The following is a 16,825-nucleotide window of genomic DNA, read 5'->3' on the forward strand; positions in this document are numbered from 1 at the left end:
TTTTTCGGGGGAGAGGTCTGCTGTGGTGCTGCTACTTGTTCAGAATAGATGCATTCCAATATAAGCATACTCGGAAGGTGTCTTCTGAAGCATATCCTGGAAGGACACAAGCGATGGTAAAAGGCATAAAAAACAATGACCAGTACTCTTGTACATGGTTAATGTCCGTGTAAGCCTTTGGCTTACATATGTGTATAAGGTTTTGGGCATTTTATAGATACATTCATAATTTTTTTAACATATAATTTTTAGGTTAGGCTGTAAAATCTGAGATATCACTGTCTAGTAGTGCAAATTTTGACAAAAAGATTAAGGCTATTAAGAACAAAACACTAACTTTTTTAGACATTAATAGGTATATTAATGTATTTGATCAATGCTTTTAAGTTACAAAAAGTCTCTTACCAATTTAATCAGGTTGTAGAACTTTTTTTGGTCCAAATCACAAAACCATTATAAATCGCAAATTATACCAGATCGTAAAAATTTCTGTTTGTGAAAGGCTGAAGACTAGGAATTGCATGGGCATTGCAAGGGAGGATTAAGGGTGCTCGGTTCACAGTTTGGGGAACCTTGCACTCTGACTGTCTACATTAGGCCTGATTATTAATAGCCTCTACCTTGTGTAGTTTTTTGTACCGATGTCAAGTACTACTGTTCCAAAATGGGTGCATTTTACGTTTGGTTAGCACAGCTGCAAATGATTACGTGAGGTGAAAGAGAGTGGTGAATTGGGCCCAATGTGTCTTGCTTTTCAGAGTCATTTGTCTTTTAGTCTAATGTGCATAACAAGCTGTGATTGAGACTGGTATCTAGAAAAGATGAAACTATTAGAAGTTTTATCTGTACAAAAAGCATTCCCTATATCAAAGGCCATCCTTTAAAGGTTTATGATGGTCCTATTCTTAGAACAACTTGTTCACAGAAACATTTATTCTTGTCTGAAACTATGACTAGTTGGGTTACTGCGTATGGTGGTGGGAAAGCAAAATGAAAACTAAAATGGAGATGTTTATATGGTGAGCCTTACTTTTTAATGTTGGTGGCTTGTTTTGGGTGTTCTGCTTTGTTTACCCATAATCTACCATGGATTTTCCATCAAAGTGTGTTCTATCATAAGGCTTTGCATTTATGCTTAGAATTACCTTTAGGGATTGTGGTGACTTTTTCACTGTGTGGGAAAGATTTGAAATGCAAAATTATTTATATAAAGTATGCACTGTGTATTACATAAATGTCTGAGTTGCAGACCCCTAGAATACACATTGCCTAAGGGTTAGAACAATTCCTGAGTTTGATTGGCTTCAGGCCGTATTACACACTCTCTCCAGATGTTTTTCAACCATTAGGCACAATTATACGAGTTTTGCCCTTGAACCCAGATGGTATTTGTTCTATCACTTTAGATTTTTTTTAGGGCTGTCGATTAATCGCAGTTAACTCACACGATTAACTCAAATTAATCACGATTAAAAAAATTAATCGTGATTAATCGCAGTTTTAATCTCACTGTTAAAAAGTAGAATACCAATTGAATGTTATTAAATATTTTTGGATGTTTTTCTACATTTTTAATTTCAATTACAACACAGAATACAAAGTGTACGTGCTCACTTTATATTTATTTTTGATTATAAACATTTGCTCTGTCAGAATGATAAAATAAATAGTATTTTTCAATTCTTCAGATTTGTAAGTTGCACTTTCACCATAGATTTTTTTAGTTACATAACTGAACTCAGAAACAAAACAATGTAAAACTTTAAGTTTAAAGCCTACAAGTCCACTCAGTCCTACTTCTTGTTCCGCCACGCTAAGACAAACAAGTTAGTTTACATTTACGGGAGCTACTGCTGCCCGCTTCTTATTTACAATATCACCTGAAAGTGAGAACAGGTGTTCACATGGCACTTTTGTAGCCGGCATTGCAAGGTATTTACATGTCAGATATGCTCAACATTTGTATACCCCTTCATGCTTTGGCCACCATTCTAGAGGACATGCTTCCATGCTGATGATTCTCGTTTAAAAAATAATGCGTTAATTAAATTTGTGACTGAACTCCTTGAGGGAGAATTGTATGTCTCCTGCTCTGTTTTACCCGCATTCTGCCATATATTTCATGTTATAGCCGTCTCAGATGATGACCCAGCACATGTTGTTCGTTTTAAGAACACTTTCACTGCAGATTTGACAAAACTCAAAGAAAGTACCAATGTGAGATTTCTAAAGATAGCTACAGCACTCAAACCAAGCTTTAAGAATCTGAAGTGCCTTCCAAATTCTGAGAGGGACGAGGTGTGGAGCATGCTTTCAAAAGTCTTAAAAGAGCAACACTCAGATGCAGAAGCTACAGAACCCAAAAAAGAAAATCAATCTTCTTCAGGTTGCATCTGATTCAGATGATGAAAATGAACATGCGTCAGTCCGCACTGCTTTGGATAGTTATCAAGCAGAACCTATCATCAGCATGGATGCATGTCCCCTGGAATGGTGGTTGAAGCATGAAGGGACATATGAATCTTTAGCGCATCTGGCACGTAAATACCTTGTGACGCTGGCTACAACAGTGCTATGTGAATGCCTGTTCTTACTTTCAGATGACATTGTAAACAAGAAGCGGGCAGCATTATCTCCTGCAAATGTAAACAAACTTGTTTGTCTGGGTGATTGGCTGAACAAGAAGTACGACTAAGTGGACTTATAGGCTCTAAAGTTTTACATTGTTTTGTTTTTGAATGCAGTTATTTTTTTGAATGCAGTTATTTTTTTGAATGCAGTTATTTTTTGTACATAATTCTATGTTTGTAAGTACAACTTTCATGATAAAGACATTGCACTAGAGTACTTGTATTAAAGGTGAATTGAAAAATACAATTTCTTTTGTTTTTAGAGTGCAAATATTTGTAATAAAATAAATATAAAGTGAGCACTGTACATTTAAATAAATGGTCTTCTATTATTGTTTAACAGTGCGATTAATTGTGTGATTAATCGCGAATAATTTTTTTCATCTCTTGACAGCCCTAATTTTTGTTAGTGCATGCTGGTTGCTTGAGAAATGTGAGAAAGCAGCTGCAGTACCAGTAGAATGGCATGGTGTTGTTAGATGGACTCTTGAGCTTGTCTTTTGACTTGTAGACACAAGTGCATGCTATTCTTGGTAAGTGTCCACATTCAAGTTTCCTATTGGTTCAAAAGGGAGATACTTTTGGTCAAGAAAGATGCACAGAGGTGAAAGTTTTTATATGATGTCAGTGTAGAAGCTGCTTCCATTTCCTTAAGTTTCAGAAGGGTAAAAAGATTCTATCTCTTTACTATTTATCTATAGATTATACTTTTAATAAATGTTTATCCAGTTGCCTCCCACTAGTGAAAAGGCAGACTTGAAGCTGGAAGGAAACACAGTTAAGAAATCTTCAAGTACTTTATACACAGTATCTCTTTTTTAAAAGGATGCTTTATATTTTACAAATGACCTATTTATAGCACAATTATTACTTACAGCCAGATGCATGATAGTGCATTTTTTGCGGGGTTGGGGACTACAGATTCTACAACATTAGATACACGGAGGAAAAGAAAGTATGGGAAATCTGTTCAATGGAAAAAATGACAGACAGCCTTATATCAGGATCAAGTAGATTTTAAAATATATGGCTACCATTTTTGGAATTTGAACAAAATAAATACACAGATAATGACATGAGCTTGACCAAATACATATAGATCTTTTAAAGGTAACAAATACAAATTATGAATCTTTAATACTTGTATAAAAATTAATGTATATTTATAAGATGTGAAAAGTTCTAGTTATATAGTATAAAAAGATATCATCATGTAGTTTCCAGATCCATCATTTAGGTTTTGCACAAAAGGTTTTACAAATCCTGATATTAACAGAAAAGTATTAAGAACTTAAAATACCCAAACCTGTTGGAATTTAGACATCATTCCTCTAATACTTGTAGCCCATATATTTCAACATTGTTTTAATGCAGTAGATCTCAAATTACAACTGTCAAACAACCAGTTTTCTACATTGTTCTTTCCTCTGGTCTCCAGGGCAATCAGAACAGACAGAAAATGCTATGTTGAATTGGTTCAGAACTGGAAGATGGGTTGACCAGCAAGAAGGTTTCTGTTTTGTGACGTGATCTGCAGAATAAAGTGAGGGAGGCGGGGAGAGAACCAGCATGCTAGTGCATTAAAACCAGAAAGTAAAACAGACTAGAAGGAAAAGTGTTGGTTGACTAGTAGGTTTTCATGATCATAGCTGAGCGAATTGCAAAGACAATGCGTAAATGATAGAAATCATATTAGATAAATAATAATTAAAAATTCAAATATGTATTAATAAGAACATAAGAATGGTCTGACTCAGTATGGTCAATGGTCCATCCAGCCCAGTATCCTGTCTTCCAACTGCGGCCAGTGCCAGATGCCTCAGAGGAAATGAACAAAACAGGGCAATTATGAAATGATCCATCCCTTGTCGTCCAGTCTCAGCTTCTAGCAGTCAGAAGTTAGCTTTTTAAATTATTTTTTACGCATCCTCGGCCAGCACCATGTTTGTGTTTGTACTGCACTTAGCACCCTGGGACCCTGATGTGGAATGGGGCCTCTGCATACAAACCTTAAATAATGTATTATTAAATATAATCTTCACCTGAGGTGTCAAACCTCTTATTGGTTGTTTTTTGTTTTTTTGGGGGAATGTGGCCCTGCGAACGTGGGCAGAGGACTCAGGAGGAGCAGGGGCAGCCGTGCAGCCGGAGAGAAGTGGTGGTTTCCCCTTCAAAGCACCGCTTCTCTCCAGCCGGCTGCGTGGCCACCCGGTGCTCCTCCTGAGTCCTTCAGCCATGTTCCCCGTGCTCCTGCGACTCGCACCTCCCGCCTGCTCCCCTGCCCCTGTAGTGCAGCCCCTCCCCCCCCGCAGGAGGTGTGCCGGTGCTGAGCTGCCTGAGTGCCCGGCCCTGGGGCCCCCTGTTGTTGGGGGGTCCCATGCCAGGACACCCTGTGTTCACTGTTAAATCTGCCCCTGAGCTGTGCCGCCCAGCTGGAGCCAGCCATGCCGCCGCACTGGCGGCATGGCGAGCTGAGGCTGTGGGGGAGGGGGAACAGCAGGGGAGGGGCCGGGGGCTAGCCTCCCCAGCCGGGAGCACAGGGGCTGGGCAGGACGGTCCCGCGGACCGGATGTGGCCCGTGGGCCGTAGTTTGCCCACCTCTGGTCTAGGCTGTAAATACAAATTCACTTGCTAATGTGCCAAGTTCAATATTCTTTATGAAAACATTAATTTTATAAAGGAAAGTTTTAAGGGCATGATGGAAGCTTCACTGTGATAAACTATCTGTAGATATTTTCACTTCGTGCTAAGCATGTTTGATAATGCTTGGACACCTTACTGGAGGATTTTTTTTTTTAATATAATGTAACAACTAAACTATGTTTACTAAAAAAAAACCATTTTTTCTTAGTAATGATGGGCTTAGCTTGCAAAATTTGGATCCAGATCTAAATTTCCTCAAAATTGAGGTGTATGCAGATGTTTCATGTAGTTTCTGGTCTATCTCTAGTTTATAACTAAACTCTCAAATTGTGCTGAGGCTTTAAACCATTCCAACACCAGCCAAAGAAGATCTTTCAAATTAAAGTATCAAATACCATGATGAATGCCTACCATCCTCCTCCCCCTTTGCAGCCAGTCATAGCAAACTATTTTGAGTAAATGCCTGCATTCCCCATATGAGAGATGGTATTAATGTTGGCTTCATTCAAAGGATTCCTGACTTTTGCTGCTGTGGGTTGTTTGGCAGGCTTCTTCCTCCCTCTCCCCTTTACCTCCAAGACATTTCTATTCCCATTGACAACCACACAAACTTTCAGCATGCTTCAGCATTTTTGGTGTGCAAAGGCCACAGCTGTATGTTGAACAATATATCATTTATAATCCAATAAAATAGTCCTAAATAAAACAATGATAATCTCTTACATTGAGAATAATAATAATCAGGGACACCGATCCTTGGTTTTCATAGAAATATGGATGGAATTGCAAAATTTGGGTCTTCTCACTGCATTTAGCAGTATTCTCCACATTTTAAGTTTTCCTTACAAAAAAAGAAAATGGATTTAGCTGTTAACTTTTGGCAATGTTGAAACTATCTTTCTGAGTTGGCAGGCGGGTATATTGAAACAAATAGCACCCAGAGGAGTGTGAATTTTCAAGTTTGTCAAGAGCAAACTCTGCAGGCATGAAAACAGAAGAAATTTTAATCACGTTGGCAGGACAGGACATGAATTTAGCTTAGGAGTGTAATATCAGAGAAGGGGGGGGGGAATGCCTATTTCATCCCACCTTTCTACTGAAACCCTTCACATTGCCCCAATCACACTTCTTTGCTTCCTAGATCCAATCTAATGTGAAGACCCCCATACTTTCTCTGCTGTTCCTTTCAGCTCCTATAGGGTATCGCTCCCCTTCTCCTGATGAAGAATAGAACAAAATGGAAAAATAAAAACATTAATTCCTACTACTTTGTCTCCTTGTTCATTTGTGGTACTTTGCTAAATTAGGTTGCTACTATGTTCATGCTGTTTCCTCTGGTAGGAAAAAACTTCATACAGCCATAACACAGATACACAATGGATCCAAAGATTGTGCTGACAACCTTAACTCTGTATGGAGTGTAGTTGTAGCCATGGTGGTCCCAGGATATTAGAGAGAGCAAGTGGGTGAGGGACAATATCTTTCATTGGACCATTTTGAGCCACACAGAGCTTCCTATCATCTCATCTCTGCTTTTGGAACCAAACTGTCTCTTCTTCCAATGAATACAAGTTTCCTTGAAGACAGGCTCAACTCCTATGTTTTCTCTCATTTCTTTGGCAGTAGTGATGGCATCTTCAAATTGGTTGTCTCTGTAGGCCACAACGAAATCAAGGCAGCTTCTCAGCATCTTTTATTTTCTACGGGAGAAAACAGACAGTATTAGGGAGAGCAAAAGTCTATGTTCCGCAGTACTAGAAAGTCATCAAACATTCTGTTAAGTATGGCGAAAGAAGTAACAGTATTTCTTGTTGCGTAGATAGGGGTTCGACAGATATCTCTGGCGTCTCATTAAATATGTTCTTTATTAGTTGCTACTTACACTCTTCAAGTCTTAAAACACAAGTACACTTTCACAATTACACAATAAAACAAGGTTTACAGCACCACAACTGGGCTCTTACTTCACTTTGTTCTTGTATCTCACTGACTGACTGGTGACACCGCACCCCTTATACACCCACAAAGGCACGGCTGACAACATTCTAGGAGGTTCAAGGAAAATGTAGTTCTCAGAAAGTCTGGAAGGTTCCATGAGATTCTACAAAGATCCAGAACATTCTAGGAGATTAATGAATAATGAGTCCACATATGGAATACCTGAAACATTTTACTTCAAACATTCTATTTTCCCTTTTGCCACTAACAACAAAAACAGCACCCTGAGCCTGGTGCCCCCCAATCCCAGCCACCACAGGCAGTAGCTTGCCCCTAAATCTGGCCCTAGTTTTCGATTGCTCTTTAAGTAAGAAATAGAATGACAAAAATAAGCGACTTAGAAAGGATGTTCTAATTTGGCATAATAGGAAGAAATGCAGCTCATTCATTATTGTGGCAAACTAGTCTCAAAATGTCCTATAGTCTACATTTTAATTATGGCTTTGCTCTTCCTTGGTTTTATGAACTTGGTGAGGCAGGCAGTTGCCTGCATTTCTCTCTCCCTACAGACTGTCTGCACAAGTCTCTTTTATACCTGAGTGACAATTAAAAATATACAAGAAGCAAAGCAAAAAAAAAAAAAAAGGCTATTTGAATGCAGTTTTCTTTAGAACTGACATATACTATATGTTTATTGAATGGCTCTATAATGACTCATTTTTAATTTGTATTATTAGCTGGTAGTGATATGAAACTAGTTTTTCTGATTACATCAATGTTTCATTTGATTATTCCTACACAGTCTACGTAAGCAATGTGGGAATTGTTAAATGAAGAAATATCAAAAGTACTTCTTGGCCTTTTTTTTTTTGGCCTACTATGAAAAGACATCAAATGTCTGCAATCTGTTTTAACACATTTTTTTACATATATAATTCATGTTGTATCGTCAGGAAAAAAAATGTTCTGCCAACAGTTTGAAGTACTATATTTAGTTCCTTTCAAAAAAATACATGTGCCATTATATGAGAGATTTCAGATGTGAAATAACTTGGAAAATGCGATTCTCAAATTTCAAAAGCCTAACAAGGCCTCTAACAGCTTTCTGGTAAAGTATGTGAATATGGATTATTCAGAAAAATTCAGTGAAAACTATTTTCATATGTTTGGGGGAGTGGTGCATGTGTAGGTCTGAATAAATGCTTTTTGAGAGTCAGTAATCTTTGAATACAGTCAGATCAATCCTTTTCTCAACTTTAGTGGTACTTTAAGGTTTACATCAAAGGGAGGCAGCACCTGCATAAATTGGAATGTAGGAATGTAAGGTGGCCTTTTTTTTGCAAGGGAAGTGACAGGGAGAAAGTACTGCTACGTATGTATCATATAACAGTGCTGGACTTTATTCCCCATGTCTCTATACTGAATGTAACTGGTAGTGAGAGTCCTGGAAGGATATGGCAGCACTTGGGTGAACTGAGGACCTCCTGTTCAAATGATGGGAACAAATAGAATTGACACTTCTGGACTAGAAATAGGGATTCTATCGTTGGAGGAGGTAATAGTGTCTATATTCTGTGAAAAAAGCAGAATCCTCTTAAACACACACACACACACACACACACACACACACACACACACACACACACACACACACACACACACACACTGTACCATGGGTGTGTATCCTGGTTTATAATCTTACATTTTTTATACATTTTTTTTCTTTAATGAGGATTGGATACTCAAAGCATCGATTCTTGTGTTTCCTTTTAATAACAACAACAACAACAATTAATAATAATTAATAAATATCAAATGGACTGGCTAATGTCATCCAAAATGACAGGCCATATTGTTTTGGCTTGGCAGATCATGAGTGTTTCTACTTTATTTAAATCATCCCTTTTATCTATTGATGGCAACCAAACCATACAGTTTTTGATCTACCATTTGTCCTCAGTGGGTCCAGCTTAACCAATCCAGAATCCCTTCTCCCCTTTTCCCAGTATTGATTCAAGAGATAAGAGGGTAGGGACTTATTACATCAGCTCTCATTATTGAACACCAGACTATTGCCTTTTCCCTTACTAGAGAATAGGGGGACATTTTTAGCTTTCCAAGAGCCAAGCCTATAAATTCAAGAATTAGAAGGTGGAAGGAGTATTTAGTGTAAAATGAGTCAGAACACCATTTGTTGTTAAAATGCTTATTTTTCTCTTAATATGTTGCTGTATGTGTCTCTTTCAGTAAGTGGACAGCTACTCAATTAGAAGGGGAAAAGGAGTGCTGAGGGCACAAAATGATAGGTTGATGGTGTGGTGCCTCTATGAGTTTGTTTACACTGTTGGGGGAGGAGGAGAAAAGCGTGTTCGTATATCAGGCTAGCTAACCTGCATTGGCTAAGTTGGGTAAAAAATAGCAGTGAAGACATGGCAACTTGGATCAGCAATTTGAGTTAAACTGTAGGGTAGCCCGGAGTTGAACTGTGTGTTTGTGCAGTGTCTAGAACAATGGGGACTTAATCTTGGTTGGGGCTTCTAGTGTACTGTAATACAAATAAGCCATGTGATGTCCTCCACAGAAGAATCTGTCAGGCTGGACTGTATAGAACATATTCTAGGTAAATGTACTTGTGCTGGGATGCAGACTTCTTGCTTTGGCTGGGATAGGATCCTGCAGCCATGACCCAGTGGTGCTGCTGGGGGAGGCCACATCGTGGCATAGAGGTTTGAGGACTGAATCCTGGCAGGACCATTCAGAACTCCACTTGAAAGCCTCTCTGAGCTGAGGTAGTTAGATGTATCTGCACCTAGTTATGCTCAGAACCTCAAACAGGCCCAGACTACTTTCATGTGGAAAGTGAATGGGATTTGCTGTCTAGAAATCAGAGAGGAAGATAAAATTTTTCTATTTACATGGTATGATTATGTATGGTTTGTTTTTGTAGTTTGAAGTATAAGGATTTAAGATGCATGAAGAGATTATGGCCGTGTGTGTGGTGTTTTAGTTGCTCTCCAAGAGAGAAAAATCATATAAAATGAAAACAAAACCCCATAGAATTTTCTGCACAACCTGGGACTCCTGTGAAGTTCTTATTCAGCAGACATATCGGCTCTTGCACTCACATGCTGTCTTACTTAGATTTTTATTTTTCTGATTATTCAGTAAAAGTGTTGTCTTTCGTTCCCAAATAAGATAATAATTTTTAAAGAGCAGATTGCTTATTTCCTTTATAACAAGATGAGGATGGCGGAAACTCCTGTTACTACTTGTGATTTTTTTGTTTATTTGCTAAAATGTCTATAGTAAAGATATGCACAGTAGTTGTAGCCATGTTGCTCCCAGGATATTTGAGAGATAAGGTGGGTGAGGTGTATGACCCGAAGAAGAGCTCTGTGCGGCTCGAAAACTTGTCTCTCTCACCAACAGAAGTTGGTCCAATAAAAGATATTATCTCACCCACCTTGTCTCTATAGTAAAGGTAGTTCATTTCAAATTAGTTATGGATATTGCTTTCTGTTAAGTAATGCTACTAAATGGCTCCAGGTAACTCTAAATATAATGTACTTAACTAGGAGTTTTATTAAATCTTACATAGTGAAGATTTCTAGATGATAAGTAACTTATAGGACACCTTATAACCACGGGGTTGTCGGGTGGGATCGAACCTGGGTTCTCTGGAGCTAAATATCTGGAGATATTTAAGAGTAGGTTAGATAAATGTCTATCAGGGATGGTCTAGACAGTATTTGGTCCTGCCATGAGGGCAGGGGACTGGACTCGATGACCTTTCGAGGTCCCTTCCAGCCCTAGAATCTATGAATCTATGAATAAATGCATGAGCCTCCGCTGCATGAGCTAAAAGCCACATGGCCCTTAGCTAAGGCTGTAGAGCAGACTCCTTAATCTCTAAGTGCCACTAGAGGAGACAGAACACCACGCCCAGGAGGTGTGTGGGTTACACAAGCTTCCCCATAAATTCTGCCAGTTTTGGGCCTTTCCAACAAAGACTACTAGTCCAAAAAAAAAACAAAAAACCACTATAACAAATTATGTCAAGTACTGTGGTGGGTTTTGCTGCAGGCAAAAGTATGTAGTAAGCTAGACTCAAATTAAGTCTTAAACCTCATGTTCCACATAGTCTTGCTCACTCTTTGGGACAGATTCTGTCCCCTATTCCAACCACCATACACTGTTCTATTAATATATGGCAGCTATTAATGCACTGCAGCTGGCCAGGGTAGATTCCCAGCAGCATAGGTTTGCCATAAGTGACCCTAGGCTGCTGTCTTTGGAAGACCTGGCATAGGAGATGTGCCAGATTCACATGCATAACACATGGCACTACAGGGATTTAGGGCTGCCATAAATGGAGGAACCAGGCCTGCTGTTTTGGCCCTAGGAGCAGCCCATAATCTGGAGCATGCAAAGGTGGCATAAAGCCACCTTCTCTGCTCTCTATGCAGCATAGAATTAGATCCTTTGATTTTTTTTTTTAATGCTTAAACATTTTGCTTATCCTTCATGGGCTTTTGCTTATTTAGTCCATTTTAGTTTGACTTTTTATTTGTGAAGTCCAGAATGTTGTTAACTTTTCCCCCTTTCCCCTCTTCTTGTAGGTCTTGATGATTGCCTGCAGCAGTATATTAAGAACTTTGAGAGAGAGAAGATTAGTGGGGACCAGCTACTACGTATTACTCACCAAGAACTGGAGGATCTGGGAGTCACCCGAATTGGCCACCAGGAGCTTATCTTGGAAGCAGTTGACTTGCTCTGCGCATTGGTAAACTTCCTGGGAAAGAGGGGAGGGGGGAAAAACAGGAAATATATATTATTTGAGAAATTGCTAAATAGTTCAACAAATTCTTGACATTAAATGCTAAATTGCTTATATATTGTAAAATACGAAGTAGTGCATGCCATCATGCTGAGCTGCTGATTAGAAAGAGGCTTTTAATTTAATAAACTGATGTCACAGATTTGAGGCTGAGAGGCTTGCACATCAACCTTAAGAAAAAATCAGCCCATCCTAGATCAACTCCCCTTCTCAAAGGCTAGTTTCTATTCAAATTGAAATGTGAAATTGTTGTATGAGAGTGCAATAATTGGATTCTGGTTGCCCTTTAAAAACAAAAGGTCCTGATATTAATCAAGTCAGTTTCCAGTGTCCCTTTCATGCACTCCCTTAGAATATTATAAATTACATGTTGGATGATTATTCCAGTTTGTTAAAACATAGCTGCTTTTATTTTACAGTAAAAAGGATTAACTGTTGAAATAATTATCTAATATGTAAATAATTTGTACGCTTCCTGACATCTGGTTACAGACATGAATGGTATAACACGCACTAAGAAGGTTGTCTGCATTCTCAGCTGTGGGATAGGTGCTTTTTCTGGGCATGGGATTATAAAATGAGAAGATAGTGGGTGATTCCACTAAAATGTTCTTGATTTTTCCAAATTACTGGGGGTTTTAATATGAGCTAGCTTTTAGAGCTTCAGAAGCATCTGTAGGGAAGCCTAATCCCAGTGGAGCAAATCCAAAATGAAAGATTCAAGTGCTCTTCAGGGGGCTTTTGTAGTCCTGTGTATCTGCCAAAGTTGTTTTTCCATATGACAAGTCTGTAGGTCATATTGTCATGTCTTTGGTGGGAGTTTGGAGTGGGGACGGGACTCAAATTAAAAAGAAGAGGGAAATACAATAAGACAAGAAATAAGGTAGAGGTTGGGTTTTGAACATACTTCCCCCTAAGAACATTCTGTACAGTTGTACCATTGTTGACAATGACACACAGAGCTTCAGTGCAATAGGAAAATCTAGTCCTGGGGTCTGAACGTATTTAAAATGTTGTGTGTGTGTGTACACACATATGTGTGTGTATATATAGAGAGAGAGAGAGACAGACACACACGGGAATCTTCTGAGAACTGCTGCAGATGTTCAGAGGGATGTAAAGTAGGTTACTTGCTACAGTATAAAGTGCAATGAAAATATAAAGAAAACAAATTTAATTAACTCAGAAGAAACAAAATTGAAATTAGTGTGTCTGGAGTGGCTGCACAATAGTGTGCACCAGACAGATTGTTACACTGAGCGAGCATTGTTTGTTATAGCTGGTATATGCTTGTTTCCTCATGCCCAGTTACTATAATTTATTTTTTGAGAAATAGGTGCACCATATATTTATAGTTACCACACACATAAAATAATATAATGGAGTTGGATTACATACACAAAATATGAGGAATTTGTAGTGAAGGTTAAGCATCATGCTTAGTTTGTGCTATTGTCTAGACATTGGTGATCAATGTTATGTATAGGTATGTAAGAAAGATAGGGTATACTAACCTTATTTAAGCAAGTGTATAGAACCTGTACCACCTTTCCTAAGGTTCTTTTAATTTCAATTGCTTAACTAAAGAAAAGGATTCAAGTTGAAGTTAGTTTTACTGAGTTTATTAAATATCCTTAACAGTAGCAGCTAAGAGTATAAGGATGTAAGACAACAAAAATAGTATTGAGTTATGATTTGGCTAGCACAAACTAGAAAATTGGTCGATATAACCATTTACATTTTTCAGACTCAAATCACACAACCACAATAGAAACCATACTTACACTTAATCACTTTGTTTAGATTTTTGATTGAGTTCCTCAGAATAGGGCCTCGCTTGTGCGAACTGGTTATCAACACCGTGTTGCTAATGCAAAAAAGGAAAAACAATCCAAAACTAGAGCACAAGACACAGCTTGGTCAGTTTCTTATGTGCCAATTCACCCAGGTCTCCTCTTCCTTCTTTATTGGCTGGTTAAATACCACCCGATCACATTCAAGGTTTTGATCCTTCTCTTCCATTCACCTTCAAGGGATTGGCCTAAATTAACTGAGGAACCACCTCACTCATCTCCCACGACAGCTGCATTTCACTGGAACTATGCCAAGTTCCTTATGTGCAGGAGACACAACTTCCTCTAAATCTGATCCATGATTGTGGAGCTCATGTCTGAAGGACAGTGGAATGACCTCAGTGCAATCAAAACATAATGAAAAACTCACTACTTTGATTAATCTTCCTTTAGTAACACCACCACAATCACGTGTTTAAACTCAAACTCCCTAGGGATATGCTGGAGTTCACTTAAGTGTGTGAAGTATTAAGAAACCATGGTGATGAGTGTGGTATAAAAAACTAGGTAACCAGATTAACCACCAGGGAAGGATTTCCTCTCTTCTCCGCTTCTTCCCCCCATTCTTTTAATTTCTTCTGTGAAGTCTGAAACAACTTTTTTTAAAAATCCCAGACAGATAGCACAGTGGGGGCTATCCAGTTTATTGCACTGATTGTAGCATGTATGATTACCTGCCTTGTGTGCAGGTGGCATATATGTGAATTCAGTGCCAGCAACTCAAGGCCCTCTGAGACCAAGTACAGGCTCTTGAGACCAGAGGGGCTGAACTAGAAGAGCTAAGGGAGATAGAGAGGTACGCAGATGAGACTTTCAGGGAGACAGTAGAGCAGTTCCACCCCCAGTCTGTTAGTCTCTTTGCTGTAGAGGAAGATGAAAATCTTGGGGAAAGAGAACATCAAGCTGGAGTGGAGGGAAACAATCTCATAATTGAGGCCCCCCCCTTCTAGACGATGTCATGGTATCCTCTTGCACTGAGGATATCCTTCCAAGGAAGGAGATCCCTGTTAGGATTTGATTATCAGAAACATAGATAGTTGGGTTTTTGATGGCTGGGAGAACCGCATGGTGAATTGCCTGCTGGGTGCGAAGGTTGCTAAGTTCTTAGAATCATAGAAGATTAGGGTTGGAAGAGACCTCAGGAGGTCATCTAGTCAAAGCAGGAACAACACCAACTAAATCATCCCAGCCAGGGTTTTGTCAAGCTGGGCCTTAAAAACCTCTAAGGGTTGAGATTCCACCACCTCCTTAGGTAACCCATTCCAGGCTTCACCACCCTCTTAGTGAAATAATGTTTCCTAATATCCACCAAGACCTTCCCCACTGAGACATCTGAATAGATTTATGTGCAGTGCTGGGGAGGAGCCGGTGGTCATGGTACATGTAGGTACCAGTGATGTACTGAAAGATAGGAGAGAGGTCCTGGAGGCCAAATTTAGGCTGTTAGATAAGAAATTAAAGTCCATGACATCCTTTGTAGCATTCTCTGAAGTGCTTCCAGTTCCATGTGCAGGGCCAGTTAGGCAGAACTGCAGGCTCTCAATGTCTTGATGTGATGATGGTGTTCAGCGGAAGAATTTAGGTTTATTAGAAACAGAGGCACATTTTGGGGAAAAAGGAGCCTATAGAAGAAGGATGGGCTCCACCTAAACCCAAATGCAGAGCCACATTGCAGGTGTATAAAATTAAAAAGGACATAGGAGTTTTAAAACTAAGGGCTGGAGAAAAGTGGACAGGAACAGAGGATAATGGGATGTGGTAATCTCACAGTACAAAATATGTAGAAATGACAGAGCAGGTTATGCTGGTGGGAAAGTGGCAGTATATGTGACAGAAAACATAGTCAAATATAGTAAAAATCTTAAATTAATCTGACTGTACCATTGAATTTTTATGGATAGAAATTCCATGCTTGAATGCCATTGTGGAGAAACTAAATGAATTCTTTGCATCGGTCTTCACAGCTGAGGATGTAAGGGAGATTCCCAAACCTGAGCCATTCTTTTTAGGTGACAAAGCTGAGGAACTGTCCCAAACTGAGGTGTCATTAGAGGAGGTTTTGGAAACAAATTGATAAACTAAACAGTAATAAGTCACCAGGACCAGATGGTGGTATTCACCCAGGAGTTCTGAAGGAACTCAAATGTGAAATTGCAGAACTACTAACTGTAGTCTGTAACCTATCATTTAAATCAGCTTCTGTACCAAATGACTGGAGGATAGCTAATGTGACACCTGTTTTTAAAGAGGGTTCAAGAGATGATCCTGGCAATTACAGGCTAGTAAGCTTGACATCAGTACTGGGCAAACTGATTGAAACTATAGTAAGGAACAGAATTGTCAGACACATACTGTAGATAAACATAATTTAGTTGGGGAAGAGTCAACATGGTTTTTGTAAAAGGAAATCATGCCTCACCGATCTGCTAGAATTCTTTGAGGGGGTCGACCATGTGGACAAGGGGGATCTAGTGGATATAGTATACTTAGATTTTCAGAAAGCTTTTGATAAGGTCCCTCACTAAAGGCTCTTAAGCAAAGTAAGCTGTCATAGGATAAGAGAGAAGGTCCTCTCATGGATTGGTAACTGGTTAAAAGATAGGAGACAAAGGATAGGAATAAATGTCAGTTTTCAGAATGGAGGGAGGTAAATAGTGGTATCACACATGGGGTCTGTACTGGGACCAGTCCTATTCAACATACTCATAAATGATCTGGAAAAAGGGGTAAACAGTGAGGTGGCAAAATTTGCAGATGATACAGAGCTACTCAAGATAGTGAAGTCCCAGGCAGACTGCAAAGGGCTACAAAAGGATCTCTCAAAACTGAGTGACTGGGCAACAAAATGGCAGATGAAATTCAATGTTGATAAATGCAAAGTAATGCACGTTGGAAAACATAATTCCAACTATACATATAAAATG

General features: G+C 39.0%; 1 protein-coding gene across 2 annotated transcripts in view; it reads left to right on the forward strand.

Moving 5' to 3' along the window:
• LOC113406244 (connector enhancer of kinase suppressor of ras 2-like) overlaps window positions 1-16,825 on the forward strand; it is a 357,746-nt gene that overhangs the window by 38,220 nt on the left and 302,701 nt on the right. For both annotated transcript variants that reach the window (XM_026649850.2, XM_026649851.2), the window contains exon 2: window positions 11,831-11,994. In XM_026649850.2, coding sequence (XP_026505635.1) covers window positions 11,831-11,994 — 164 coding nt within the window. The remainder of the gene's footprint in view (window positions 1-11,830; window positions 11,995-16,825) is intronic.

Source organism: Terrapene carolina, unplaced genomic scaffold (genome assembly GCF_002925995.2).
Source record: "Terrapene carolina triunguis isolate 2854851 unplaced genomic scaffold, T_m_triunguis-2.0 Scaffold23, whole genome shotgun sequence".
Lineage (NCBI taxonomy): Eukaryota > Metazoa > Chordata > Testudines > Emydidae > Terrapene > Terrapene triunguis.